The sequence below is a fragment of the Bufo bufo genome, chromosome 5 (assembly GCF_905171765.1).
Source record: "Bufo bufo chromosome 5, aBufBuf1.1, whole genome shotgun sequence".
Classification (NCBI taxonomy): Eukaryota; Metazoa; Chordata; class Amphibia; order Anura; family Bufonidae; genus Bufo; species Bufo bufo.
The window spans coordinates 321,811,726-321,839,439 of record NC_053393.1 but is presented as its reverse complement, the minus strand read 5'-3'; the positions used below and the strand labels follow the sequence as shown (position 1 = coordinate 321,839,439).

The window sequence follows — 27,714 nt, the reverse complement described above, 5'->3', positions numbered from 1 at the left end:
GAGAAGGTGTGTCCAAACTTTTGGTCTGTACTGTACATGTATTATGGTCATATGTAAAAATCCAAGAGTATTGGGAAAAGGTTATTGAAAAAATAGAGGAATATCACCGGATTAAAGTGCTAAGGCAATTTGAAATATGTATATTGGGGGTGATGGATGGTGCGGATGCCATTCAACATCGAGAGATAGTATCTAAACTTGTATTCCAGGCCAGGAAATGTATTGTTAGACACTGGGGGAGGGGGGGGGGGACACTGGGGGAGGGGGGGGGGAGGAGGGCCCCACAGTTAAAGAATGGGAGAGCTCCACTAGAGTCTTGCTCGCTAGTGAGAAATTTCATTTGGTAGATGATAAGAAAAAATATAGATTTGCTAGGATGTGGCAGGAGTGGTTAAATAAAAATAGGTACAGTAAATCCAGGGGAAGGAAAGTGGGGATCAGGGGACGGGGGAGGGAGAGATGGTGGGACGGGGAGATCGGAGGTGGGGAAGAGAGGACTATGTATAATTTTTTATTTTTTTATTTTATTTTCTCCCTTCTCGTTTAGAGAGGGAGTGCGGCACACAAAGGGTGGGGGTGGGGATTTAAGTATATAAATGTTTCAACTGTATATTGAACAAATTTTGTAATGTCTGTAAAAATTGTAATAAAGATTTATAAATAAAAAATTATTAAAAAAAAGGTAACCGATGGTATCTTAGCTGCAGGCAGCATGTTATAGAGCAGGAGAATCTGAGCGGATTGGTGTGTAGTTTTGTGGGAAAGGATTCAGTAAAGCTTATAGTTTGCGCATTTATGTCTATGCTCATTCTGGGCTTTGGGGTGAAGCAGGAGGTCCTGTCAGGGATTGACAGCCTTCTCTCTGTGATTGTGTATACACAAATAGCTGTTGATCACTGGTGGGGCCGCCTCCTTGACTGCAGGGCCCAGAGTGAGCAGCGATTTGAATGAGTGAAGTACAGATTAATGCTGAGTGTTTTCCCATTGAACTGTGCATCAGTTTGCTTAGCTCCTCCTGTTCTGTGGCATTTTGTATGTTTTTTTTCTACAGATTGTACAGCATGTTCATGTTAACAGGTTACCTTTAAAATTAGTTACAATGACAATAAAATTACCAAAATAATTGTTAAAAAAAAATAAAATAAAAAGATGTCAGCCTCATTAGAGACCTATTATCCCCTTCAAGTTGGCGATGACGCACTGCGATACCGCCACGGGATCGCACAAAACGGGACATGCGGGAATTGACCGTCCTCCTGCACTTCTCAGCAGCTTCAGCATCCCTGGCACCATGCCATACCACCCGGGGAATGATTTCCGACCACACACAGCGAAAAAGGACGAGAATCTTTCAATATCTGAGCGCATGAGGGTCATAAGCTCCGCTAATCGCGAGAGGCATAGGTCATTACCCGCGGCATGAATTACAAGTATAACAGGGCCCCTAGAGTGAAAACCAATGTCTACCACCTCCGTGAGAATTTGAGACCACCTAAGACCTCGGATCCCTCTCCAAGAGACATCCACTTCCCGAAATCCCAGTGTTCGTCCTCCAGGCCTGCACTCCGCTCTCTGAGCTGACCAAAAGATTTATGAGTGGCCAACCAACCAGACAGCAGGGCGCACCGCACCTAAAAGAAAAACAGTCAGCACAAGCCTAGATATGGAAATTAAGGCCATAACCATGACCATACACATCGTACATAGTCTCCACATAAACATGCATAGCTGAATATATTTTCTCATTCTTTTTTTTTTTTTTATATCAAAAGATCCGGCCTAATGTACCTGGCATAACAAGCAGATTGCCACCTGCCGATACGCATGACTTCAGCTTCTGGCAGGCCAACCCTGGCTGCCTCCGTAGTAGCCCCAATACGGAACGAATGGGTGCTGAACTTCCTCGGATCGACCCCCACTCGCTCCAGGCAAGTGCGAAAAACAGATGTGAACTTAGTCAGGGGGTCCCATCCTGATGAGTGAAGAAATTTGTCCCCCCATATCGCAGAGTGCTGTATTCTGTAACCAGGCAAACCGGACAAGCCAATCCGAACACCTGGTGGAGGGGGATCCACACCCCTTTACCAAACTGATCCGTCTTAGATCTGCAAACCAAAACTCTGATTGCACCATTACCAAAAACTACATCCTGAAATAGCAAACCCCCCGGCCTACTACTAGAGGGAGGGAGCAACTCACCCATCCAGAGGGCAGAGAAAAATGCCAAACTGAAACAGGCAGGGAACAATGCGGCCTCAAAAGGAGAGACGCACACACCCGGACAAACCTTGACCAGCCTGCATAACAGGCTGAACGAGATGAAACGCCTGCAGTCCCTAACAACATACTCCTTTCTCCAATGAAATGTTTTGTGACATCAGGCCAACCACATAGCTGGAAGTGAAAGGCCACTCCGGACAACCAGCGCTGAGCCACTGGCGCCGACACTCCCATAGATCTCAACTTGAGCAACCACTCAACCGTCGCTTCCAAGCGGAGAACATCATGAGAAGCCACATTTCTCAAACCAACCCCCGACAACCAGTCAGCCCAGGCCTTACTGTGAGCCTGCCAAGTCGCCGGGGCCACCGATGAACTGATAAGGGACATCAAATTCTGACCACCAAACGCCATAGGTGCTGTGAACATTCCTCCCCGGCTTGCTCCGCCTCTGGAAGCAGTTCCCGAAAAACCTACCAATGAAAACGGGAAAGGGCATCAGCAATTCTGCTATCAACACCTGGAACATGGCGAGCCCTGAAATAAATATTATGCTCCAAGCAGCGCAGAACTAAATGTCGCAAAAGCGCAATCACCGGTAAAGAAGAAGAAGACAAACGACTAATACAGTGAACTACCCCCAGGTTGTCTGACCAAAAACACACATGATGGTCCGCTAGTTTATGCCCCTAAATTTCAACCGCTACCACAATCAGGAATAACTCCAGTAACGTCAAATTCTTACACAAACCCAGGGAAGGCCACGAGTCCAACCAAGGTGAAGAACACCATTACCTACCTAAAATAGTGCCAAAACCGCAAGAACCAGATGCACAGTGTGCCCGTTATAGGTATGGAGAAATGCCTGCCAAACACTCAAATCAGCTTTGAGCGACCTCGTGAGGCGAATATGGTGATGTGGGGACTTCGTCCCACGGGTAGCTAGCGACAGGCACCTGGAAAAAACACGGCCCATGGGCATAACTCGACATGCGAAACAAAGCAGACCCAACAAAGACTGTAACTGTTGAAGGGTAACTTCCGGGCTGCTAGGAAACCTTCAATTAAATACTGCAGTTTCCGGATCTTCTTGAGAGGCCCAAAAAAGACAATCGCGTGACCGGACCCTCCGTTTTGTCAACTGATATGGGAACCCCGAGCCTAGCCATACGCGCTAAGAATATGTTCAGGAGGGTAAAGCAACCATCCCCCGATCCCGGGGAAACAAACAAAAAGTCATCCAGATAATGAATGACCAACGAGGAAACGGCCTCATACCTCACCACCCACTCCAAAAAACAACCAAACATTTCAAAATAGTGGCAGGAGATGGAGCACATGTGTCGTCATAATTAAACCACCCTTCAAAAGAACATCCCAGAAGGTGATGACAATCCGGGTGGACCGGGAGAAGTCTAAAGGCTGATTCAATGTCTGACTTGGCCAGGAGAGCAAATTTGCCCGCCTCCCTAACCAACGTCACCGCCCGATCGAAAGAGATATAAGACACCGAAGCATCCTCAGGAAGAATGGCATCATTCACTGACGAACCCTTAGGGTAGGACAGGTGGTGTATGAGGCGAAACTTACCCGGCTCCTTCTTGGGTACTACCCCCAAAGGCGAGACCCTTAAATTAGGAAAAGGTATAGACGGAAATGGCCCTTTAATTCTACCCAAGGAAACTTCCTTAGGCTACTTTCACACTAGCGTTCGGGGTTCCGCTTGTGAGCTCCGTTTGAAGGCTCTCACAAGCGGCCCCGAACGGATCCGTAGAGCCCCAATGCATTCTGAGTGGATGCAGATCCGCTCAGAATGCATCAGGATGGCTCCGCTTGGCCTCCGTTCCGCTCAGCAGGTGGACATCCGAACGCAGCTTGCAGCGTTCGGGTGTCCGTCTGGCCGTGCGGAGCCAAGCGGATCCGTCCAGACTTACAATGTAAGTCAATGGGGACGGATACGTTTGAAGTTGACACAATATGGTGCAATTTCAAACGGATCCGTCCCCCATTGACTTTCAATGTAAAGTCTGGACGGATCCGTCTGACTAACTTTCACACTTAGAATTTTTTCTGAACTATAATGCAGACAGATCCGTTCTGAACGGATCCCAACGTTTGCATTATAGGAGCGGATCCGTCTGTGCAGACACTAGACGGATCCGCTCTGAACGCAAGTGTGAAAGTAGCCTTACCTAACTTCTCCCAGAGGACTTCGGGAAGCTCCCTAGCAGACCTCAGGTTATCAGAGAACACTGGAAACCTGCTCAACATAAATGGTATAAAGAAACCAAATGTGAAGCCAATGCGAAGCTAGGAGGCAGCCAGCTTATTGGGGTAAATGTCTGGCCAAGGGGCCATCTCGACTACGCTCACTGGGGTCCTTGGGGTCACGTGCGCTGGACTGCTTAAAGTGTTTAACTGGGGGGCGAGTGCTTCGGATTGCATCGTGGTTGCCACCGCAGGCCGAGCATTCGTGCTTGTATTTGCACAACCTTGCATACTTACAATGTCCCTCATTAAAGAGCCAGCACGCCCCTGGGCGGCGAACGGCCACTGGCCCCTGGGCGGAAGATGCTCCGGGACCAGTGGCCACACTCTAAAAGGGAGACTGCCTCTGGGACATCATGAGGCGAAGCCAACCATCAGTGGCCTTAACCCCCAACCCACTTCAGGGTGTAACGCTAAGCGCCGACGGAATTCCTCATCATATCTCCACCAAGCGCTACCACCATGGGCTCTGTAAGTGCTATATATCGTGTCCAGATAGACGAATAATTCCGAGCAGCGGTCAGGGTGGAGCTGACCCATGATGCAACCTAAAACCGAGAAAGCTTGCAACCAGTTATTCATTCATGGTCTTGGTGACCCTTGGTTTACGTTCAAACAGCTTATCAGAAAAATGCCACTCCTTGTCTATTGTATGCTGGTCCACCGATATCAATGACCAAATATCAATGTATTGGTTGGACCATATTTTGTCTTTTACAGTATTGTCCACATGGTATCCCAGAGGGCTAACACCACAAAAGAAGGAGTCCTTATGGACCCCTGCCAAAACTGGAGCCAGTTTCTGAGAAGGAGGAGGGGTTGGAGGATGAGGCGACAACTTGTCTAACAACGCTTTCATCGTCGATTCCAAATCTACACTAGCCCCACCTGCCCCCTATGCCCCGGTATATTGGTACTCACCAGGTGCGGCAGTTGTCGTCGCTGAGGAAGGACTGGGTTCCGGGACCTCAACCCAGGGTTCCGCTGTTGGGGCCAGGCTGGGAGCCCTGGATGCATGACTAGGCACCTGCCCCTTGCGCTTTGTACGTGACGTCCGGCCAGACTCCTCAGATGCGCCCGTCAATCCATCCAAAGATGACGGAGAGCTCCATCTAGAGGACCTGGAATGCCTAGAAATCTCCCTGCGCCACCCGGCAATGGAAGCGGGGGGGGGGGGAGGTTGACTACAATAGGAGGCTCCAGCTGTATACCAGATGCCCCTAACTGGCCCTGGACACCATCTACAGCCATGGGGGCAACATCTACACCCCTTTGGCTATCGCCTGAAAAAACTGCCGGCGCTGTGGGCTGGGAAGGAGGGGGGGGGGGGTCGGGGGAATCATGGGCCGCGGAACTGCCATGCGCACCCATGTTATTAACAAGACTCGCCTGCCACGCACTACCTATCTCCGGAGTGCTGGGAGAAGATGAGGACGGAAGGGGCGGGGCTAAAGCGAACTGAAGCGCTTCCCGAACATGCCGGCCAAACGAAGCGGCGCATGAGCCGACTGGGGAACTGAGGTGAGGGCGGGAGGCCCGGGAACGAACAATGGGCATTGCCGGCGGGCTGTGACCTAAACAAGCGGGAGGGCGGATACGCTGTACAGACCGCCGGCCCCCTTTTGAAGCGACGGAGCTGCCTGTAGGCTGCGGCAGCACTGTCTCGCTCAAAACGGCAGGAGCAGAGGAGGAGGAAGAGGGCTGAGGGGAGCTGAGGCTGCTCATAAACGAATGCAGCCAGCCCTCACCCCCCTTGAGAGTATCTCGCCAGAAGGGCATCCCTAAGGGAAGTGTGTGTCCGATCCACATTTCTTTCTTTTTTTATTCTCTTATACGTTAATAAGGATACAGTGTTATGCAGAGGTGTACTTATAACAATTTTATAGATAAATTATACTATTTACAGTCGCGCGGGGGGCGCGAAATGTTTTCTTCTTCCTAGGGGGGGCATGACACTGGCCTCCTGGAAGTAGCTAGCAGCCAGGGCTATCAAGCTGCATGTCAGGAGGAGGCCCTCAGCATATCTCTGGCTGGTGCCTTCTCACTTCTGTCTTCACAGACTCCTGACTATGAACCTAACTCCTCCCTGTCTGGGCCTGAACATTTATACTAGGGGCTCCCTATCTCCCTCTAGCGTCTAGGATGCCTAACTACACCCTAATAGGCCTGCAATGCATAATACAGGGGAAACATTGCATGTAAAAACACATAGAAAAATACATTAAATGCATAGTTAAATATAACATTTCTGTCCCTTGTGAGTAAGAGTAACACGTCACCCAATTGACCCTTGTGTAGTGCCCACGCCTACCTAGTGGGACACTACACCATGTCTACACTATGTCACCTTGCCACTCTGTGGTATCATGCTGCTGATGCTGTTGCTGCCATCTCCACACTGTGTCACCTTGCCACTTTGTGGCCTCTTGATGCTGCTATGTCCACACTATTTCACCTTGCCACTCTGTGGTATCATGCTGCTGCTGCTGTTGCTGCCATCTCCACACTATGTCACCATGCCACTTTGTGGTCTCCTGATGCTGCCATGTCTACACTATGTCAAATTGCCACTCTGTGGTATCATGCTGCTGTTGCTGCCATCTCCACACTATGTCACCTTGCCACTCTGTGGCCTCCTGATGCTGCCATGCCCACACTATGTCACCTTGCCACTCTGTGGTATCATGATGCTGTTGATGCCATCTCCACACTTTGTCACCTTTCCACTCTGTGGCCTCCTGATGCATAATGCTGCCAGTGTTATCCAATACATTCCAGAACTGTAAGGGCTATATAGCATCATAAATAATATAATGCTATGTGAATCCCCTCAGTGCTGGGAGGTCAGGCCGGGTGCTGCGATGCGGACTCGCTGCGGGAGGAACACTTGTCTGCAAGGGGCCTAAGGGTTCTATCACACGAATGTGTCCCTTTTGGGAATCTCTCTCCATGTGAGAGATGGATTGTGCTGTGTGGACTATCATGATTGATAATGCTGTGTGCCTCTGCCTGACCTTATTGCTACTGAATGATAGTGACAGCTTTATGTCAGTATGATTCTGTTACAGAAAGGTCAGGCAGAGGCACACAGCATTTTCAATCATGATAATTCCGTGTGCTTCTATATTCCAGTCCGCACGATCCCTCTCTCACGCGGAGCGTGATTCCCGCAAGGGACACGCTCATGTGAAAGAGCCCTTACAGTTGACCAGGATTAGAAAAACTGTGCTGCCTAATTCCAAAAGTAATGCCACACCTGTCCACAGATTTTGTGTTGTATTGAACCTCATCCCCATTATCTTCAATACTGCTAAAGTGCAATACCAGACACTTTCCGTGGACAGGTGTGCCACCATTTTTGTAACAAAGAAGCCATGTTTTATAATTCTGGACAGTTCATTTACAATCATCACCCCAACTTTTATGCCTCATTCACACGTCAGTGTTCGGTCAGTGATTTCCATTAGTGATTTTGAGCCAAAACCAGACGCGGCTCTAAACACAGAATAGGTGCAAATCTTTCCCTTAGGCTCCATTCACACGTCCGCAATGTGTTTTGCGGATACACGGAGACACGGATCCGCAAAACACGGAAAGCGGCAATGTGCGTTCCGCATTTTGCGGACCGCACATTGCCGACATAATAGAATATGCCTGTTCTTGTCCGCAATTGCGGACAAGAATAGGACATGTTCTATTTTTTTGCGGAAACGGAAGCACGGATGCGGAAGTGCGGATCCGCAAATGTGGATGCGGACAGCACATTCCGTCCCCATAGAGAATGAATGGGTCCGCACCCTTTCCGCAAAATTGCGGAAAGGATGCGGACCCATTTTGCGGACGTGTGAATGGAGCCTTATACTTTATGTCTGTGGAGGCTCCGATCCTGGCTTCAGCTCACAATCACTGATAGAAATCACTAACCAAAACACTGACGTGTGAATGTGGCATTACTTTGATTCAGACATGACTTTACATCACTGTTGTATCCTAGTCCAATTGTTCATTTAATACAGAACTGCCTTAATATAGAGGATTTTATTAAATATGTATGCTTCATGTATCATTCCCAATGCAGCCTGTATATCAGTGTACGGACAAAATGAAGAGAACCCTCCCCCCTAGCAAGCAGGAAGGAGGACACACCTAGCACATTAGAGTACAAAAAGCCTGCACAGGAGCGCACTACACATCATTAGCTTTTTGGGTTGATGTGGATCTGTTTATTGAGAAGTGGATTTTTGGAGGCCAAGGGTCAGGCAATTCAGCAGAACAATGGAGTTCAAGACTGTTGCAAATGAGATCTGTAAGATTTGCTTTGTATTTATCAATAATTGATTTATTTATTTTTTATTATAATTTTATTTATTTTTTTCAGTATAAAAGTTTCTGGGAGGTTTGTCTTATGACTTGTTTGTCAAACTGTAGTGTGTAAACTGTCTGTTATTCTGGTGGTTCTTTAGTGTAACTGACTTATTTATATGTTGTAACTTGTAAGAATTGTTTTAGAGTAATACTGTGCACTACAATATTTAAGACTATATTTGTGGTGCATTGCTGTGTGTTTGTGTATTTTAACTCCTTTTTTTTTTTGGATCAGGGGGTCATTTATCAAACTGGTGTAAAGTAGAAGTGGTTTAATTGCCCATAGCAACCAGATTCTACCTTTTATTTTTTCAATGGAGCTGTCAAAAATGAAAGGTGGAATCTGGTTGCTATGGGCAACTAATCTAGTTCTACTTTACACCAGTTTTTACAGCAATTTTTAATTTCAGGAAAATCCACTTTGTTTCACCTGAAGGGCTTTGCAGAAATCCATGTGCTTGCACCCACATTGAAATGTATGGAACTGATGGTTAGTCATGGAAAATTCCACAGCGTGTGAAGTCACTAGGGCTACATGCTGAAATGTGTTTTGCAACAATAAGGTCCCATCTACACTTAAATGTTTTGCATGACTTTATAAATGGAGATGAGCGAAGTTATCAAACTTAATTCGGCTGCTTTGCCGAATTTCACAAAGAAATAAATTTTGTGTTGTGATGAATTTATTTTGTCATGAAGCACATTTTCTCGTGAGTAGCGGTGCAATGACTGTGAACAGGGAGTATATGTACACTCCTTTTTTTTTTTCTTAAAGGGGTTATCCAAAATGTAAAACATGCTCCCTAGCGTCCGTGTGTGTGTATATGTATATATATATATATATATATATATATATATATATATATATATTTACAGGACAGCCAATTGAGACATTTTAAGCACATGGACACCCCCCCCCCCACCCTATAAATAAACCTGATCTGGCCGCCGTTTTACAATTCAGTCTTTTGCAAGTGTAGGGAGAGGTTGCTGTGTGAAGCAGAAACTGACTGTTAGAGAGTATAGAGACCCCAAATGCTAGCTAATAGGGCCACAAGTCCTTTTAAGGACTGGTATAGGTGTGCTATCGATAGGTGTGACATACTGAGGGGCGTAATATACTTTCTAACATAGAAAGTATATTATAGTGCATTTGTGTTGTGCGCGATACAGAGGGACAAACGCTATTGGAACAACTAATTGCAACTGGTGTGCTATACCAGTTGCCCCCCCCCCCCCCCAAAAAAAAGTGCATTCGTGTGTGGTTCTGCTGAGATATCGCAGCTATGCAGAGACAAACGTCATTGGAACAACTAATTGCAACAGTTGTGATATACCAGTTGCCCCCAAAAATAACTGATTAACCGCCTAACGCAGGATCGCGTTCCGGAGGCGGCAGCCCTGCGCAGAGTCGCGCATATATGCGTCATCTCGTGAGACGCGAGATTTCCTGTGAATACGCGCACACAGGCGCGCGCGTTCACAGGATCGGAAGGTAAGCGAGTGGATCTCCAGCCTGCCAGCGGTGATCGTTCGCGATTTTTTATTTTTTTTTCCCCTAACAGGTATATTAGACGCTGTTTTGATAACCGCGTCTAATATACCTGCTACCTGGTCCTCTGGTGGTCCCTTTTTGTTTGGATCGACCACCAGAGGACACAGGTAGCTCAGTAATAAGTAGCACTACACTACCCCCCCCCCCCCCTGTCACTTATTAACCCCTGATCACCCCATATAGACTCCTTGATCACCCCCCTGTCATTGATCACCCCCCTGTAAGGCTAATGATTTTTACGGATCCACTGATACATGGATCGGATCCGCAAAACACATACGGACGTCTGAATGGAGCCTTACAGGGGGGTGATCACCCCATATAGACTCCCTGATCACCCCCCTGTCATTGATCACCCCCCTGTAAGGCTCCATTCAGACATTTTTTTGGCCCAAGTTAGCGGAATTTTTTTTTTTTTTTTTTTTTCTTACAAAGTCTCATATTTCACTAACTTGTGTCAAAAAATAAAATCTCACATGAACTCCCCATACCCCTCATGGAATCCAAATGCGTAAAAAACTTTTGACATTTATATTCCAGACTTCTTCTCACGCTTTAGGGCCCCTAGAATGCCAGGGCAGTATAAATACCCCACGTGACCCCATTTCGGAAAGAAGACACCCCAAGGTATTCGCTGAGGGGCATATTGAGTCCATGAAAGATTGAAATTTTTGTCCAGGTTAGCGGAAAGGGAGACTTTGTGAGAAAAAAATAAATAAATATCATTTTCCGCTAACTTGTGCCAAAAAAAAAAAATTCTATGAACTCGCCATGCCCCTCATTGAATACCTTGGGGTGTCTTCTTTCCAAAATGGGGTCACATGTGGGGTATTTATACTGCCCTGGCATTTTAGGGGCCCTAAAGCGTGAGAAGAAGTCTGGGATCCAAATGTCTAAAAATGCCCTCCTAAAAGGAATGTGGGCTCCTTTGCGCATCTAGGCTGCAAAAGTGTCACACATCTGGTATCGCCGTACTCAGGAGAAGTTGGGAAATGTGTTTTGGGGTGTCATTTTACATATACCCATGCTGGGTGAGATAAATATCTATAAAAAATGGGAAAAGTTGTCTTTTTCCGAGATATTTCTCTCACCCAGCATGGGTATATGTAAAATGACACCCCAAAACACATTGCCCAACTTCTTCTGAGTACGGAGATACCACATGTGTGACACTTTTTTGCAGCCTAGGTGGGCAAAGGGGCCCACATTCCAAAGAGCACCTTTCGGATTTCACCGGCCATGATTTCAAACTACTTACCACACATTAGGGCCCCTAGAATGCCAGGGCAGAATAACTACCCCACAAGTGACCCCATTTTGGAAAGAAGACACCTCAAGGTATTCCGTGAGGGGCATGGCGAGTTCCTAGAACTTTTTATTTTTTGTCACAAGTTAGCAGAAAATGTTTGTGTTTTTTTTTTTTTTTTTTTTTTTTTTCTTACAAAGTCTCATATTCCACTAACTTGTGACAAAAAATAAAAACTTCCATGAACTCACTATGTCCATCATGAAATACCTTGGGGTGTCTTCTTTCCAAAATGGGTTCACTTGTGGGGTAGTTATACTGCCCTGGCATTCTAGGGGCCCTAATGTGTGGTAAGTAGTTTGAAATCATGGCCGGTGAAATCCGAAAGGTGCTCTTTGGAATGTGGGCCCCTTTGCCCACCTAGGCTGCAAAAAAGTGTCACACGTGGTATCTCCGTACTCAGGAGAAGTTGGGCAATGTGTTTTGGGGTGTCCTTTTACATATACCCATGCTGGGTGAGAGAAATATCTTGGCAAAAGACAACTTTTCCCATTTTATTATTATTATTATTTTTTTTTATACAAAGTTGGCATTTGACCAATATATTTCTCTCACCCAGCATGGGTATATGTAAAATGACACCCCGAAACACATTGCCCAACTTCTCCTGAGTACGGAGATACCACATGTGTGACACTTTTTTGCAGCCTAGGTGGGCAAAGGGGCCCACATTCCAAAGAGCACCTTTAGGCTTTCACCGGCCATTTTTTACAGATTTTGATTTCAAACTACTTACCACACATTAAGGCCCCTAGAATGCCAGGGCAGTATAACTACCCCATAAGTGACCCCATTTTGGAAAGAAGACACCCCAAGGTATTTCGTGATGGGCATAGTGAGTTCATGGAAGTTTTTACTTTTTGTCACAAGTTAATGGAATATGAGACTTTGTAAGAAAAAAAAAATCATCATTTTCCGCTAACTTGTGACAAAAAATAAAAAGTTCTATGAACTCACTATGCCCATCAGCAAATACCTTAGGGTGTCTACTTTCCGAAATGGGGTCATTTGTGGGGTGTTTGTACTGTCTGGCCATTGTAGAACCTCAGGAAACATAACAGGTGCTCAGAAAGTCAGAGCTGCTTCAAAAAGCGGAAATTCACATTTTTGTACCATAGTTTGTAAACGCTATAACTTTTTTACCCAAACATATTTTTTTTTTATCAGACATGTAGAACAATAAATTTAGAGAAAAATTTATATATGGATGTCGTTTTTTTGCAAAATTTTACAACTGAAAGTGAAAAATGTCACTTTTTTGCAAAAAAATCATTAAATTTCGATTAATAAAAAAAAAAAGTAAAAATGTCAGCAGCAATGAAATACCACCAAATGAAAGCTCTATTAGTGAGAAGAAAAGGAGGTAAAATTCATTTGGGTGGTAAGTTGCATGACCGAGCAATAAACGGTGAAAGTAGTGTAGGTCAGAAGTGTAAAAAGTGGCCTGGTCATTAAGGGTGTTTAATGTAGGGGAGCTGAGGTGGTTAAGGGGTTCTATATACCTGCTTCCACAAATACTGCTCTTCTATAGGGACTTTTCCTCTGCCTGTCATTTTCAAAATGACCCTGTGACAAAGGCAGGCCATTCCGCAGGGGTGGTAGGGGTTGGGCAGGTGCACTAGGCCGCGCCTAAGTGGAAAGTTAGAGAAGGTGCGTGTGATTACGTCAAAGGATGCACCAGAGTTGGTTGAGTGGCTCACTCAGCCTTCCGCTTCTGCACCCTCCTCATCCTCTGTATCGGCACCCTCCTTACTCTCTGCTGTGTGCACCCCCAAAGACACCGCCACCGTAGCCCCTCCACTTGAGTCAGAGGAATTATTTTCCCATCAATTCCCAGACCTTACCGATGCGCAGCCATTCTTGGCATCAGAAGAGGAGGTGGCAACGGCCGCCACCACCCAGTGGTCTGACGACAGTACCCAGATCAGCGCAAGGACGGTGGTCCCCGATTTTGCTGCCTACTCCGAGATCTCTAATGTCAGCGGTGGTGAAGGTGTCGATGGGTGCCCACGGAAGAGGAGGGGAGTTCAGAGGTAAAGACTGAGCAGCAGATTGGGAGGAGAAGCAGGCAGAACTCGCAGTGCACAGGAGGCATAAAGCAGACTGCAACTGTATCTGGAGCGAGCGATCCACCATGCACGGTCACATCTTGTGCTCCCAGGACGCCGACACATTGCTCTGCAGTGTGGGCTTTTTTTAACTTGTCAGCTGCTGATAATAGTGTTGCTATCTGCAGCCTGTGCTGTCAAAGCATAAGTCGCGGTAAGCCCAACACTCACCTAGGGACGACCGCCTTAAGAAGGCAGCTGGCCTCCCATCACCGAGCCCAGTGGCAGCAACGCCGTCAGAAACCACAAAGCCACACTCCGTCGCTCCACTTTCTGCCTCTTCTCCTCTCTCCTCCCATTTGTCCTCCACTCCACTTTCCACCATGCCGTCATCGCGTTCATTTGGCTTAAGGCAGGCTTCCATGGCCCAAATGTTCGAGCATAAAAAAAAAAAAAAAAAATGACCCTGAATAATCCTTTTTTCCCAACGGCTGACCGCTGGCTTGTCAAAACTGCTAGCCCGCCAACTACTGCCATATAAATTGGTGGACTCTGAGGCCTTAAGAAAATTTGTGGCCATTAGCACACCACAATGGAAGGTCCCCGAAGGAAATATTTCTCCCAGAAGGGCATCCCAGAGCTATATGGCCTTGTTAAGCGGCAAGTGACTGTATCTCTGGCACACAGTGTCGGTGCCAAGATACATCTGACACTCGGTCTAGCAAACACTGCCAGGGAAGGTACACAACTTTTACTGCCCACTGTGTGAACCTTCTGACGGCCATGAAGCATGTAATCCGTGGCACCCGTGTGGATTTGGTGTTATCACCATGGATTGCATGCAGGCCTCTTCCACTGCTTCCCCGAAACCTGTTTCAAATGCCAGGTGAGACGTTGCCATGCTGTGCTGCAGTTGTGCCTGGAAGCCAAGAGCCACACCGGTCCTGCACTCCTTTCAGCTCTGCGGTCACAGGCTACTCAATTTGACAGTTGGTAAAGTGGTGTGCGATAAAGGTGCCAATCTGCTGAGCACGCTGGTCCGGGGGGAAAAATGACGCGCGTGCTGTGCATGGCATATGTCCTGAACTTAGTCGTGCAGTGATTTGTTGCCAAATACCCCGGGTCCAGGACGTCTTGCGGAAGGCCAGAAAAATCTCTGGTCCTTTTAGAAGATCTTACACAGCCATGGCTTGCCTTGCTTACTTTCAGCAGCGAAACCATTTGCCTGTCAGACATCTGATTTGTGACTGCCCAACACGCTGGAACTCCACCTTGTATATGCTTGATAGGCTTCTCCAGCAGAAACGTGCCATTAATGACTACCTGTACGAACTCTGTAGCAGGACAGGTTCTGGGGAGCTGTGTGTGTGCGGATCCGTCTGGTATCTGCACAGACGGATCCGCACATATAATGCAAACGCTGGTATCCGTTCAGAACGGATCCGTCTGCATTACTCTGTCAAAAACGGATTCGTCCTGACTTACATTGAAAGTAAATGGGGGGGGGGGGGGGGGGGGACAGATCCGTTTACAATTGCACCATATTCTGTTAATGTAAATGGATCCGTCCCCATTGACTTACATTTTAAGTCAGGACTGATCGTTTGGCTCCGCATCGCCAGGCGGAGACTTGGTGTCCGCCTCCAGAGCGAAATGGAGCCAAACTGATGCATTCTGAACGGATCCTTATCCATTCATAATTCATTGTGGCTAAACTGATCCGTTTTGGGCCGCTTGTGAGAGCCTTGAAACGGATCTCACAGGCGGACCCAGAAACGGCAGTGGGAAAGTAACCTTAGTTGCAACCAGGGTGCCATCAGAGACATCATACCTTATGCCTTCTTTCTGGATCATGCATTGCGTCGTGTCATTGATCAAGCCATGCGGATTTCAAATACTGACAAACTATACACCCATACGAGTGGCTCTATTCATTACCATTACAGCGGATTCTGGTAGACAAAATCCAGGCAATATACAAACTGCAAGTACGCTTGTGTGAAAGAGGCCTTAGGGTGCCTTCACACACGGCAGATTTCTTGACAGAAAATTCTGTGACCCTAAATTCAGTTCCATTCATTTGAATGGGGAGTCGCCTGTTCCCCTGTGGGTCAGAGACTGGAGTCTTGGGGAAATCTCCTTGCAAAGGCAGGCACTTCCACCGATCTTATATTGATTGGCATATTGTCAGAGGTACTGGCATTGATGCGGCATGTCAATAAATGTAAGCTGGACAGGCTTGTGGTGGAGACTCGATGACTTTGATATTGCAAGGAGACTCCCCATGACTCCAGACCCTGCGTTTAGCTCATGACCGCTACAGGTGTGTGTGTTGTTTTTTTCCCCCCATATCATCACCATGACGGCCACAAGGAGATTGACCCATGACCTCTGTGGGGGCAGGAAACAGAAGAGGTTAAATTGCCCCCTCCCACCACCACACCTCAGTGTTCCTGTCCCCACTGTGGCCAGGGTCAGAAGAGTCTCCCTGCGGTCGGCAGGGAGATGAAGATAGGAAATCGTCTCCTTTTTTATTTTTTAGTCTCCAGGAGGGTCCGAGGACTGTCTCCTGGTTACCTGAAGCTCATCGGAGCTCCCCCAGTCCGCCGGCGGCCGCGTGCTTATGCTGGGCTGGGGGATATCGGGAGGACTCGCTCCGGCTTGTCTAGAGCCTGCTCCCGGGCCCAATCTCCTCCTCCTCCCCTGTGGGTCGGGCTGGTGCGGCCGGCGTGTGCGCACGCCGACGTCAGTGACGTCACTTCCGGGTTCGGTCATGTGACGCAACCCGGAAGTAAAGCGCAGGAGGACTGAGCAGTTTGAATAAAAGGCGGGACGGCCATAGGAACGCTGATCTGAGGTCTGTGAGTACTGCAATTGCACTTTGCTTCAGAATATGTCAGGTCCTTAGGTACAAACTGTTATGGAGCTTGATGCTCCCTCTCTGCCTCCTGTAAGTATCCCTCTGGGGGTCCGCTTTTCTTATAGCACTGTAATTTTACTAGGCCTATTTCTGATGCCTCTATTCCATATCTATTTCAGGCTAAAGAGGCGCAAAAAAAAGTTTAAAAAAACCTCCTCGCTGCATCTCTTGTGCTAAAAGACTGCCTGATGGATATGGAAAGAAGCTTTGTAAAGCGTGTATTTCTGATGTGATCCAGCAGGAACAATCGTCCCTTATGGAGAATATCAGATCTGTGGTTCAGGAAGAAATCAGGGCCGCTAGAGTTGCTCCGTCTGATCTCCAGGACGAGCCCTCTCGCAAGCGTCCGCGTTCTAGGATCATTACCTCTGGATCCGAGGATGCCGACGATAAAGCCTCCACTTCCATGCAGTGGGAGGATTGTCTGTCTGTCTCTCTGTGACTTATTAAAGGCAGTCAGAACAACAATGGGGATTGAAGAAACCCCTAGGTCCTTATCCATTCAGGACGAAATGTTCGGGGGACTCAAGGTGAAAAAATCCAAGGTCTTCCGCATAAATGAACACATTAGACAAATGATTCTGGAGGAATGGTCGGAACCAGAAAAACTATTGGGGATTTCCAAAGAATTTAAAAATCGACTATTGTTCGACCCCTCTCAGTCTAAGTTGTTCGACGAGACCCCTAAAATAGATGTGCAGGTGGCGAAGGTTAACAAAAAAACTGCCCTGCCGTTTGAGGATGCCGCCAAATTGAAAGACGCTATGGAGCGGAAGGCAGATGCCCTTTTAAGGAAAGCTTGGGAGGCCTCCATGTTTAACATCAAGACCAACATCGCAGCAATGTCTGTCGCCAGGTCTATGTACTTATGGTTAGGAGAGCTTGAGAACCACCTAAGCAGTAAGACCTCCAGGGAAGAAATCTTGCAGTCCATCCCGCTATTTAAATCAGCTACGGGGTTCCTGGCAGATGCATCGGCTGAATCTATTAGATTCTGTGCTAAGGAGGCAGGGCTTTCCAATGCGGCTCGTCTGGCTTTGTGGATGAAATCTTGGTCGGGCGATAGAATTTCTAAACAAAAGTTAATATCTATCCCCTTTTCAGGAGAATATGTATTCGGGCCGGTCCTAGACTAGATTCTTGAGAAAGCGGCCGACAAGAAAAAGGGATTCCCTGAGGAAAGGTCCTTTAGAAAGAACCAGTCCTTTCGGTCTTACGGTGGACAGAACGAGACTGTTAGAGGGAAAGGCAAGTCAGGCCGCTGGTCTTATCCCAAAGGGGGTAGAGGAAGAGGCTTCCTTCTCAAGCTCCAATCCAAATTCGAGGACAAACAATGACGCCATTGTAGGGGGGAGTCTGAAGGATTTCCTGGGTCCATGGTCTCTAACATCAAGAAATCCTTGGGCCTTGGATATCATTCGGCAAGGTTACAGGATCGAGTTCACCTCTCCCCCCTCCAAGATTCGTCGTCACAAAGATGCCTACCAGATTCTCCAACCTAAATATTTTCCAAGGAGTCCAGGACTTGATGAAGAAGGGTGCAGTAATCCCAGTTCCCGCGTCTCAAAGAGGTCGAGGGTACTATTCAACCCTATTCTTAGTAAGGAAAAATGAAGGAGACTTCCGGACCATCAAACTTGAAACAACTGAACAAGTTTATTCTTTACAGGAAGTTCAAGATGGAGTCTCTCAGATCCATAGTACCGTTGATAAAGCTAGGGGCATCAGCCGCTCCAAGGCTTTTCACCAAATTAGTGATAGAGATGATAGCCCCACTCAGACAGGAGGGGTTAAATATAGTGCCATATCTGGACGACTTTCTAATTATAGCAGACTCAAAAGAACTCCTGCTATCGGACTTGGAAATATTTCTGTCCTTCCTGTCTCAACTAGGATGGATAGTGAACGAATCCAAGTCAATGTTGGTTCCATCCGAGAAGGTGAGGTTCCTGGGAGTTACTCTAGACTCCGTAACTCAGTCAACCTTCCTTCCACAGAGCAAGATCCAGTCCCTGATAAACAAGGTGAGGCACTTCAAACGCCGGAAAGGATGTTCAGTGAGGGAAGCAATGAGCCTACTCGGCCTCCTAACCTCCTGTATAACTTCTGTCGAGTGGGCACAGGCTCACTGTCGAGTGATACAGAACTAGCTATTGTCCCACTGGAACAGGAAGAAGGGCTCTCTGGACTCCAAGCTTCCAATTCCAGGATCAGTAAAGAGATATCTCTCCTGGTGGATGAAGGAGAAGAATCTTTCCCAGGGAGTCCCATGGATCAAATCGCCTTCAATTACCATCTTCACGGATGCCAGCCAATCCGGTTGGGGAGCGAAAATCGACAGAGCCTATTTCCAGGGAACGTGGAAGCATCTGATATCTGCCCAATCCTCAAATTTCAGGGAGCTGTATGCGGTAAGAGAAGCTCTACTCTCCGCCAGACAGTTGATGATAAGAAATCAGCATGTGAAAGTCCTATCGGACAATGTGACCATAGTCTCCTACTTGAAACATCAGGGAGGTACTGGATCAAGGAGACTCCAGAGTATCTCAGAGGAAATTTTCTCCTTTGCAGAGAAAGAACTAAAATCCATCTCGGCAATGCACCTGAAGGGATCCCAGAATCTAGAAGCAGACTTTTTGAGCAGACAAGTGGTAGATCATACAGAGTGGGCACTGAATCCGGAGGTCTTCAATATGCTAACCCAGAGATGGGGGGCTTCCTACAATAGACCTGTTCGCATCAAGGAGAAATACGAAAGTACAAACATTCTGCTCCCTAAATGCAGGAGATCATCCCTGGAGAAAAGATGCCTTCTCCCTAAAATGGTGCTGGGATCTAGGGTACGCATTGCCTCTCATCCCGAGGGTCATTCAGGAGGGGAGAACCACAGTAATATTGATCACCCCGTTCTGGCCGAAGAGAAGTTGGTTCGCTCCTCTCTTGAAACTAGCAATAGACGAACCAGTGAGACTCCCACTCAGAGGGGACATCCTACACCAGGGTCCTTTGCTACATCCTCATCCGGAGTTCCTGAAGCTCACGGCTTGGATCCTGAGGTCTCCCTCTTAAAGTCTCAGGGCCTGTCAGACAAAGTTATAGCCACCCTGAGATGTTCCAGAAAAAAAGTAACTTCCGCTATATACCTGAAGATCTGGAAAAGGTTCTGTTCAAGGTTGGGTGAAGAGAATCCAAATTCTGTAGGGCCTAATATCCAGAAAATTCTGGAATTTCTACAGAAAGGTCTGGACATGGGCCTCTCTCCATCCACCTTTTAAAAGTTCAAATTTCAGCATTAAGCGCCTTCTTTGACGCCGACCTGGCAGACCATAGATGGGTCAAACGATTCATAAGAGCTGCCCGTAGACTTAGACCCACGCTAAGCTGCCCGTAGACTAGACCCAGGTTTCCTGCCAAAGGTAGCCTCAGACCGCAACAGAGGCCAAGAGATCCTCCTTCCATCCTTTTTCAACAATCCCAAGGATCAGGAGGAAGAGAAATTTAATTTCCTTGATGTTAGGCGTACAGTCCTTAGATACTTAGAAGCCACTAGGGACTTCAGGAAGTCTGACAGCCTGCTTGTCCAATTTGCTGGAAAGAATAAGGGATCCAGGGTCTCAAAATCCTCCATTGCAAGATGGATTAAAGACACTATTACCCTATGTTATAAGAATCAGAATCTGGATCCTCCTTCCAATATTAGCTCACTCTACCACATCTGTCTCCACTACTTTTGCTGAAAGAGCAGGGGCCTCCCTGGATGATATATGCAGGGCCGCCTCCTGGTCTAGTATTCACACATTTGTGAAACATTACCGTTTGGATTTATCTGGAACCTCTGGCCTCTCCTTTGGTCGGAAGGTTCTTCAAGCGGTTGCCCCCACCCATAAAAAATTTTATAACTCTCCTTGTGGCCGTCGTGGTGATGATATGGGAAAACTGGAATTAGACTTACCGGTAATTCAGTTTCCATGAAATCACCATGACGGCCCATATATTCCCTCCCTTTCTTTAAGTTCTTTTCACTGGTATTTTCTGGTATGATGTAATACTGGGAAATACTAAGACACTTCTGGCACTTGATATCTTTGGAACACTGAGGTGTGGTGGTGGGAGGGGGCAATTTAACCTCTTCTCTGTTTCCTGCCCCCACAGAGGTCATGGGTCAATCTCCTTGTGGCCGTCATGGTGATTTCATGGAAACTGAATTACCGGTAAGTCTAATTCGTGTTTTTTTTTTGTTTTTTTTTTTTCTCACAACAACACTAATTGATGCATTGTTGGGGTACCTTTACACAGCACATTTTGTTGCAGAAAAATCTGTTTTGGTGGAAAGAGCATGGATTTCTGTGCTGCTTATTGCACCATGTGTGGAGATATATATAATTTTTATATATTAATTTTACTTGCACACAAGGTTTTCAGTTTTGCATCCTATATGCATGTTTTGTGGAGCCATTCATTTCAATGGGGCTGCAAAAAAATAAAAATAAATGCGGGCAGCACATGTGCATCCGTATGCCCGTTCCACCAGCCCGCTAAAAATGTCTATCTGCAGTACTCCAGATCTGGGGGTATCTGCAATTGCTGTTATACTATGCTTTGTTTTAGGCTGTATGGTCCAGCAAGAGAAGGTATAGTTTGTAAGAACAGGGCTTACCACTCTTTCTCCACTCTTGGTAGGAGTGAGTTGGTCCTACTTTCTCCCAGAGAGAAGAGGAAGCGTATGTCAGAGCTCCTACTCCTAGAGCTTGTTACTCCATTCTCTTATGAAACAATCACTCCAGTGTGATTAGAATTAAGAATGCTGCTTCTAAGAACCTTCAGTGTTTCTAGTCATCAGGCCTCTTGCACACGACCGTATGGCTTTTTCAGTATTTTGCAGTCCGCAAAGAATACGGATGACGTCCATGTGCATTCAGATTTTTGCGTAACAGAACAGCTGGTTATGCGGACGGTAATAGAACATGTCCTATCTTTGAATGGAAAAATGGGAGGCATATGGCCTCATAATGACAGGCAAGCTTTACAGACCCTGCTGTAAGGGAGGAAATGCAGGTCGGACATAGAATTCCCACCAGCCCAGCCTAACTTCAAGCCTGTATCATACGGTGGATAGTGTTGATCACTAATTTTAATCGCGAATATCGGCACTTCGAGAATTCGCGAATATTTAGAATATCGCAAAATATATTCGTAATCGCGAATATTCATATTTTTTTTTTTTTATACCAGTTCATGCGAATTCTTTAGGCGAATTTTACGCAATCAAGAAAATAATGCCTAGAGATCATGAATTCTCGAATATATGGTGAATATTCACGAAATATCGCAAATTTGAATATTGCTCCTGCCGCTCATCACGAACGGTGGACACCTATATCTGCAAGTGCCATCTTCTGGTACCAGAAAACTGCACTTTGTATTTAATACTACTGGAAGTGCCACAAGTTATGTCTTGCACTAGGTAAAGAGACTTTTATAGTTAAATTTTGTCCTGATTCTTCAAACAATTCCATTGATCCCCAGGGAGCAACAACCTGAGGGAGTACACCACGACAATGTCTCATGAGGACCCCTACCACTCCATTGGCTACTCAGGGTCTCGTTACATATGCAAGGGATTTGGTGCTTTGAATCAGAAAAACTAGGCTCTTACAGCTATAAAGAAATATTTAAATCTTAACCATTTTGGTTTAAGTCTTCTGTCAAAGCTGTAATGGAGGGTTACTAAGTAGAGTCTGTCTTCAGTCTTCATTTTACTGCTCACTAAAGTTGCTTGCATGTAACAAGTCAGATAGGCAGCGTCATGGACAGTGATAATTAGGCCGCAGGACAGTGGCGTGCCCAGGGTGTTTGGCACCCTGGGCGGGTCCTTTCTCTGGCACCCCAATACTTTAAAAAAAATTGTACACCCTCACAGTAGTATTGCCCTCATTGTACAACCTTCACAATAGCTATGCCCCCTCTGTGCCTCTTTCACAGTTGTAATGCCCTCTGTGTTCCCCTCATAGTAATAATGCCCATTGTGCCCCTTCACAGTAATTGTAAGGCAATATAGACTCTCTTGCCTAATGTGTCCCTGACACACTATTTCGGTGATCAGCTTGAATTAAATCTTATCCGGTACCGGAAGAATGAATCCGATGAACACTGAACACATGTCTAGTTCCAATCCATTCTGGTTTATTTCACAGTTGGCAAACAGTTATAATAGAGGGGGTTGAGCTTCCTTGACATCCAATCATATGTTAGCATTAGTTTCGACCTATAGTACGAACACACATGAGCTCTGCATTAACATAATAGATGACTCCTAGTAACAGCATTTGACCAATCAGGTATACACACATAGGCCAGCAGGCATTTGAGCCAAGATAACTCTATAAGGTAGGACTGTTCAAACCTTGCAAACCAAGGAATGTATGGGTATCTTGAAACCGCACAGGAAGTTTCTCACATTCCAAAGGGAGAAGGGAGATTTTGTAAATGCACTGGCCAAATGTAATGTAATACACGTTGCTGACAGGACAAAATGGAGTTACTTATAACCCATCAGTAATTGTGTCCCTTTAATAGTAGTAATGCCCATTGTGCCCCCTCCATAGTAGTAATGCTCTTTACCTCAGTTTTTTTTCCCTGTAGTCACAGATCGCTTTGCAGCACTGTGTGAGCGGAGCTTATGCAGATTTCTGGGCTGCAGGCTCCGCCCACACAGGCTGCATGGTGGAGTGGGGAGAAGTCTTCCTGCTTCACCATTCATAGCGCTGAAGGAGGGGAGGAGCGTGGGGAGCTGAGCGGTGAGTGACAGGACCGCAGCTCCCATCTGTATTGATGGAAGCGCTCATTGCTTCTGGCACCCCCTGAGAGCCGGCACCTGGAGCAGACCCCCCCCTTAGTACGCCACTGCAACTGGTAATAACAAGCTGGGACCCTATGCATGTTACTCAGATGTCGACTGAAGATAGAGGGGGAGATTTATCAAACTGGTGTAAAGTAGAACTGGCTTAGTTGCTCATAGCAACCAATCAAATTTCATCTTTCATGTTCCAAAGGAGCTGTCAGAAATGAAAGATGGAATCTGGTTGCTATAGTTCTACTTTACACCAGTTTGATAAATCTCCCCCAAATTCTCCTTAGCAGCACTGTTGGCCCAGACACACAAGTGAGTTCAATGCAATAAACTCGCAGTGTGTGTTAGGCCGAATGCACACGGCAGTGTTCCGCGGCCGAGAGCGGTCCGTGGCATGCCGGGCTGGATTCCGGTTCAGAGCAGGAGCGCACGGCGTGATTGGTTGCTATGACGCCGTGCGCTTCATGCCGCTGCTGCTGTACAGTAATACACTCGTATAGATCATACGAGTGTATTACTATAGTGCAGCAGAGGCATGAAGCGCACGGCGTCATAGCAACCAATGACGCCGTGCGCTCCTGCTCTGAACCGGAATCCAGCATTCGGCCTTAATGAGAATTCCCATTCTGACCTCTGTAGATTCCAGGAAAGAGAAGCAGAATTAATCCTCATTCACATGTCAGTAATTTCCATCAGTGATTGTGAGCCAAAACCAGGATTGGAGCTTACACAGACATGAGTTTATAATAGAAAGATCTGTACCTGGTTTTGAATTAAAATCACTGACTCTGTCCTGTCAGTGTAATACAATTCTGGCCATGGAGCTTTGTTAAGAAGACTTACACCTGTTTACTAGTAGAAAGAAGCGCCTTAGGGCTCATGCGCACAAACTTATTTTCTTTGTGTTCATTTTTATTTTTCTTTGCCAACTGTATGCAGAACCATTCATTTCAATTACGGACAAGGATAGTTCTGTTAGGGGCCAGCTGTTCCGTTCCGCAAAATATGAAATGCACACGGATGTTTAATATCCCTATAATACACTGCTCAAAAAAATAAAGAACACAAAAAAAACCACATCCTAGATCTGAGTTAATTAAATATTCTTCTGAAATACTTTGTTCTTTACATAGTTGAATGTGCTGACAACAAAATCACACAAGAATAAAAAAATGGAAATCAAAATTTTCAACCCATGGAGGTCTGGATTTGGAGTCACACTCAAAATTAAAGTGGAAAAACACACTACAGGCTGATCCAACTTTGCTGTAATGTCCTTAAAACAAGTCAAAATGAGGCTCAGTAGTGTGTGTGGCCTCCACGTGCCTGTATGAACTCCCTACAATGCCTGTGCATGCTCCTGATGAGGTGGCGGACGGTCTCCTGAGGGATCTCCTCCCAGACCTGGACTAGAGAATCTGCCAACTCCTGGACAGTCTGTGGTGCAACGTGACGTTGGTGGATAGAGCGAGACATGATGTCCCAGATGTGCTCAATTGGATTCAGGTCTGGGGAACGGGCGGGCCAGTCCATAGCATCAATGCCTTCGTCTTGCAGGAGCTGCTGACACACTCCAGCCACATGAGGTCTAGCATTGTCTTGCGTTAGGAGGAACCCAGGGCCAATCGCACCAGCATATGCTCTCACAAGGGGTGTGAGGATCTCATCACGGTATCTAATGGCAGTCAGGCTACCTCTGGCGAGCACATGGAGGGCTGTGCGGCCCTCCAAAGAAATGCCACCCCACACCATTACTGACCCAATGCCAAACCAGTCATGCTGGAGGATGTTGCAGGCAGCAGAACGTTCTCCACGGCGTCTCCAGACTCTGTCACGTCTGTCACATGTGCTCAGTGTGAACCTGCTTTCATCTGTGAAGAGCACAGGGCGCCAGTGGCGAATTTGCCAATCTTGGTGTTCTCTGGCAAATGCCAAACGTCCTGCACGGTAAGCACAACCCCCACCTGTGGACGTCGGGCCCTCATGGAGTCTGTTTCTGACCGTTTGAGCAGACACATGCACATTTGTGGCCTGATGGAGGTCATTTTGCAGGGCTCTGGCAGTGCTCCTCCTGTTCCTCCTTGCACAAAGGCGGAGGTAGCGGTCCTGCTGCTGGGTTGTTGCCCTCCTACGGCCTCCTCCACGTCTCCTGATGTACTGGCCTGTCTCCTGGTAGCGCCTCCATGCTCTGGACACTACGCTGACAGACACAGCAAACCTTCTTGCCACAGCTCGCATTGATGTGCCATCCTGGATAAGCTGCACTACCTGAGCCACTTGTGTGGGTTGTAGACTCTGTCTCATGCTACCACTAGAGTGAAAGCACCGCCAGCATTCAAAAGTGACCAAAACATCAGCCAGGAAGCATAGGAACTGAAGTGGTCTGTGGTCACCACCTGCAGAACCACTCCTTTATTGGGGGTGTCTTGCTAATTGCCTATAATTTCCACCTGTTGTCTATCCCATTTGCACAACAGCATGTGAAATTGTCACTCAGTGTTGCTTCCTAAGTGGACAGTTTGATTTCACAGAAGTGTGATTGACTTGGAGTTACATTGTGTTGTTTAAGTGTTCCCTTTATTTTTTTGAGCAGTGTATATTAAAAATAAACCAAGGTGACACTTAAGCTTTCATGGCCTGCAATTTTGAATTGAAACATACATGGAGACTGAGTTTTGGATAGAGCTGCAGTCCCAGTAAAATTGCAGGATACTGTATCACAGATTCATTATTGTAATATGTCCATGACGGTATTCCCATGGCCTTTTAGAGATGACTAAATATTTTGAAATTGATAATTGACCCATAAATCTTGGCTTTAGTAAAAAAAAAACTATTTTGGACAAGAATAAGACCAGATTATATATATATATATAATTAGTTTCCAAAGATGAGGCAGCACTCCAATGGACATAAAACATGGATTCTTTATTCCCCTCTGTGCAACGTTTCAACTGTCTCAATGCGGTCTTTCTCAAGTATATATATGTGTGTGTGTGTGTGTGTGTGTGTATATATATATATATATATATATATTCTAAAAAAAAAATTTGAGACAGCCCCTTTAAGAAGAATTTGTATCAACAATTGTATGTGTAAATAGAATCCACTGCCTGTCTAAATGTATGCCAGCTCCCTTGCTGGTGTAGATTTAGACCATTTTCTACGCCAAAAATGGGCATAGAAAATGATAAATGAGACAGGCCTGCCCGCCCCCTTCCCTGCTCATGCAACTCCCCCTTTTCAGACCTGACTTGAGCAGGGAAAAGTCAGATTGCAGCGCAATAAACCCTTGCCCCAGATATACACCATTTTTTGGCGTATGTCTCATAATAAATGACCCTCTGTGTCTGCTGTACAAGAGGGGGGCCAGTCTTAGTATGGATTATCTCCTGTTCTACTGGAGGTGAAAACTTGGCCAAGGACTCTACCCTCTAAAGGAACAACTCTTAGCAAATAAGACAGTGGAAAAAATGGCCCAAGGATCATTGAAAAGGGTTTAGGCAAAAACCCTTCTGTACTGTGTGGGGGGCCTGGTTTGATCCTTGCTATGGGACCCTTACTTCTGTATTTACGCTACTGACTGGAATGAACTTTTTACGTCGGTTTTGTGTTGGAGTGCCCCGCTTTTGTGTCCCAGACCTCTGCATTGGATCTGGCTGTGATTCTTTGCCTAGGACCTTGGGCCCCCCCATGTAGACTGCAGTCTAAAGTGGCACGAAAAATGGAGCAACTTAAAGGAGACCCTTTTTAGGAATAGAAATGCATTCAAACTGAAGTCTATTTTGTATGGTTGCATGGTTATCCTACAATATCTGAACAGATGCTTAAAGCGCAATGCTTGTTTTTGTTCAGGGCCATCTTAATACTGCCTGTATTGTGTTAACTGATGGCTTCAATTGCAAAGATGTGGCTTCTAATCCAGATTTATTGAAATCTTACTTGGACATATAAGACTTGGTTATATTGGCTATCCTCACGGGGGCAGAAATTAGGATGTGCAATCCATCCTGTTGTAAAGGCCACCCACATATGATGTACTCCATGAAGCCAGTCGTACAGTCAGTAGGTATTAGTGTGCACATGACTTTCCTCCAGAAGTTCAGACTTTTCCAGCAGCTCTCAGACATGTTGGTGGCTTATTCTACCTTTCACTCTACAGACTGCCACGTGGGCACTTAA

General features: G+C 46.4%; 1 protein-coding gene across 1 annotated transcript in view; it reads left to right on the top strand.

Moving 5' to 3' along the window:
- Nucleotides 1-8,665: 8,665 nt before the first annotated feature.
- LOC121001666 (glutamate decarboxylase 1-like) overlaps nt 8,666-27,714 on the top strand; it is a 233,528-nt gene continuing 214,479 nt past the window's right edge. The window contains exon 1 of the mRNA XM_040432840.1: nt 8,666-8,794. Coding sequence (XP_040288774.1) covers nt 8,764-8,794 — 31 coding nt within the window. The 5' untranslated portion in view covers nt 8,666-8,763. The remainder of the gene's footprint in view (nt 8,795-27,714) is intronic.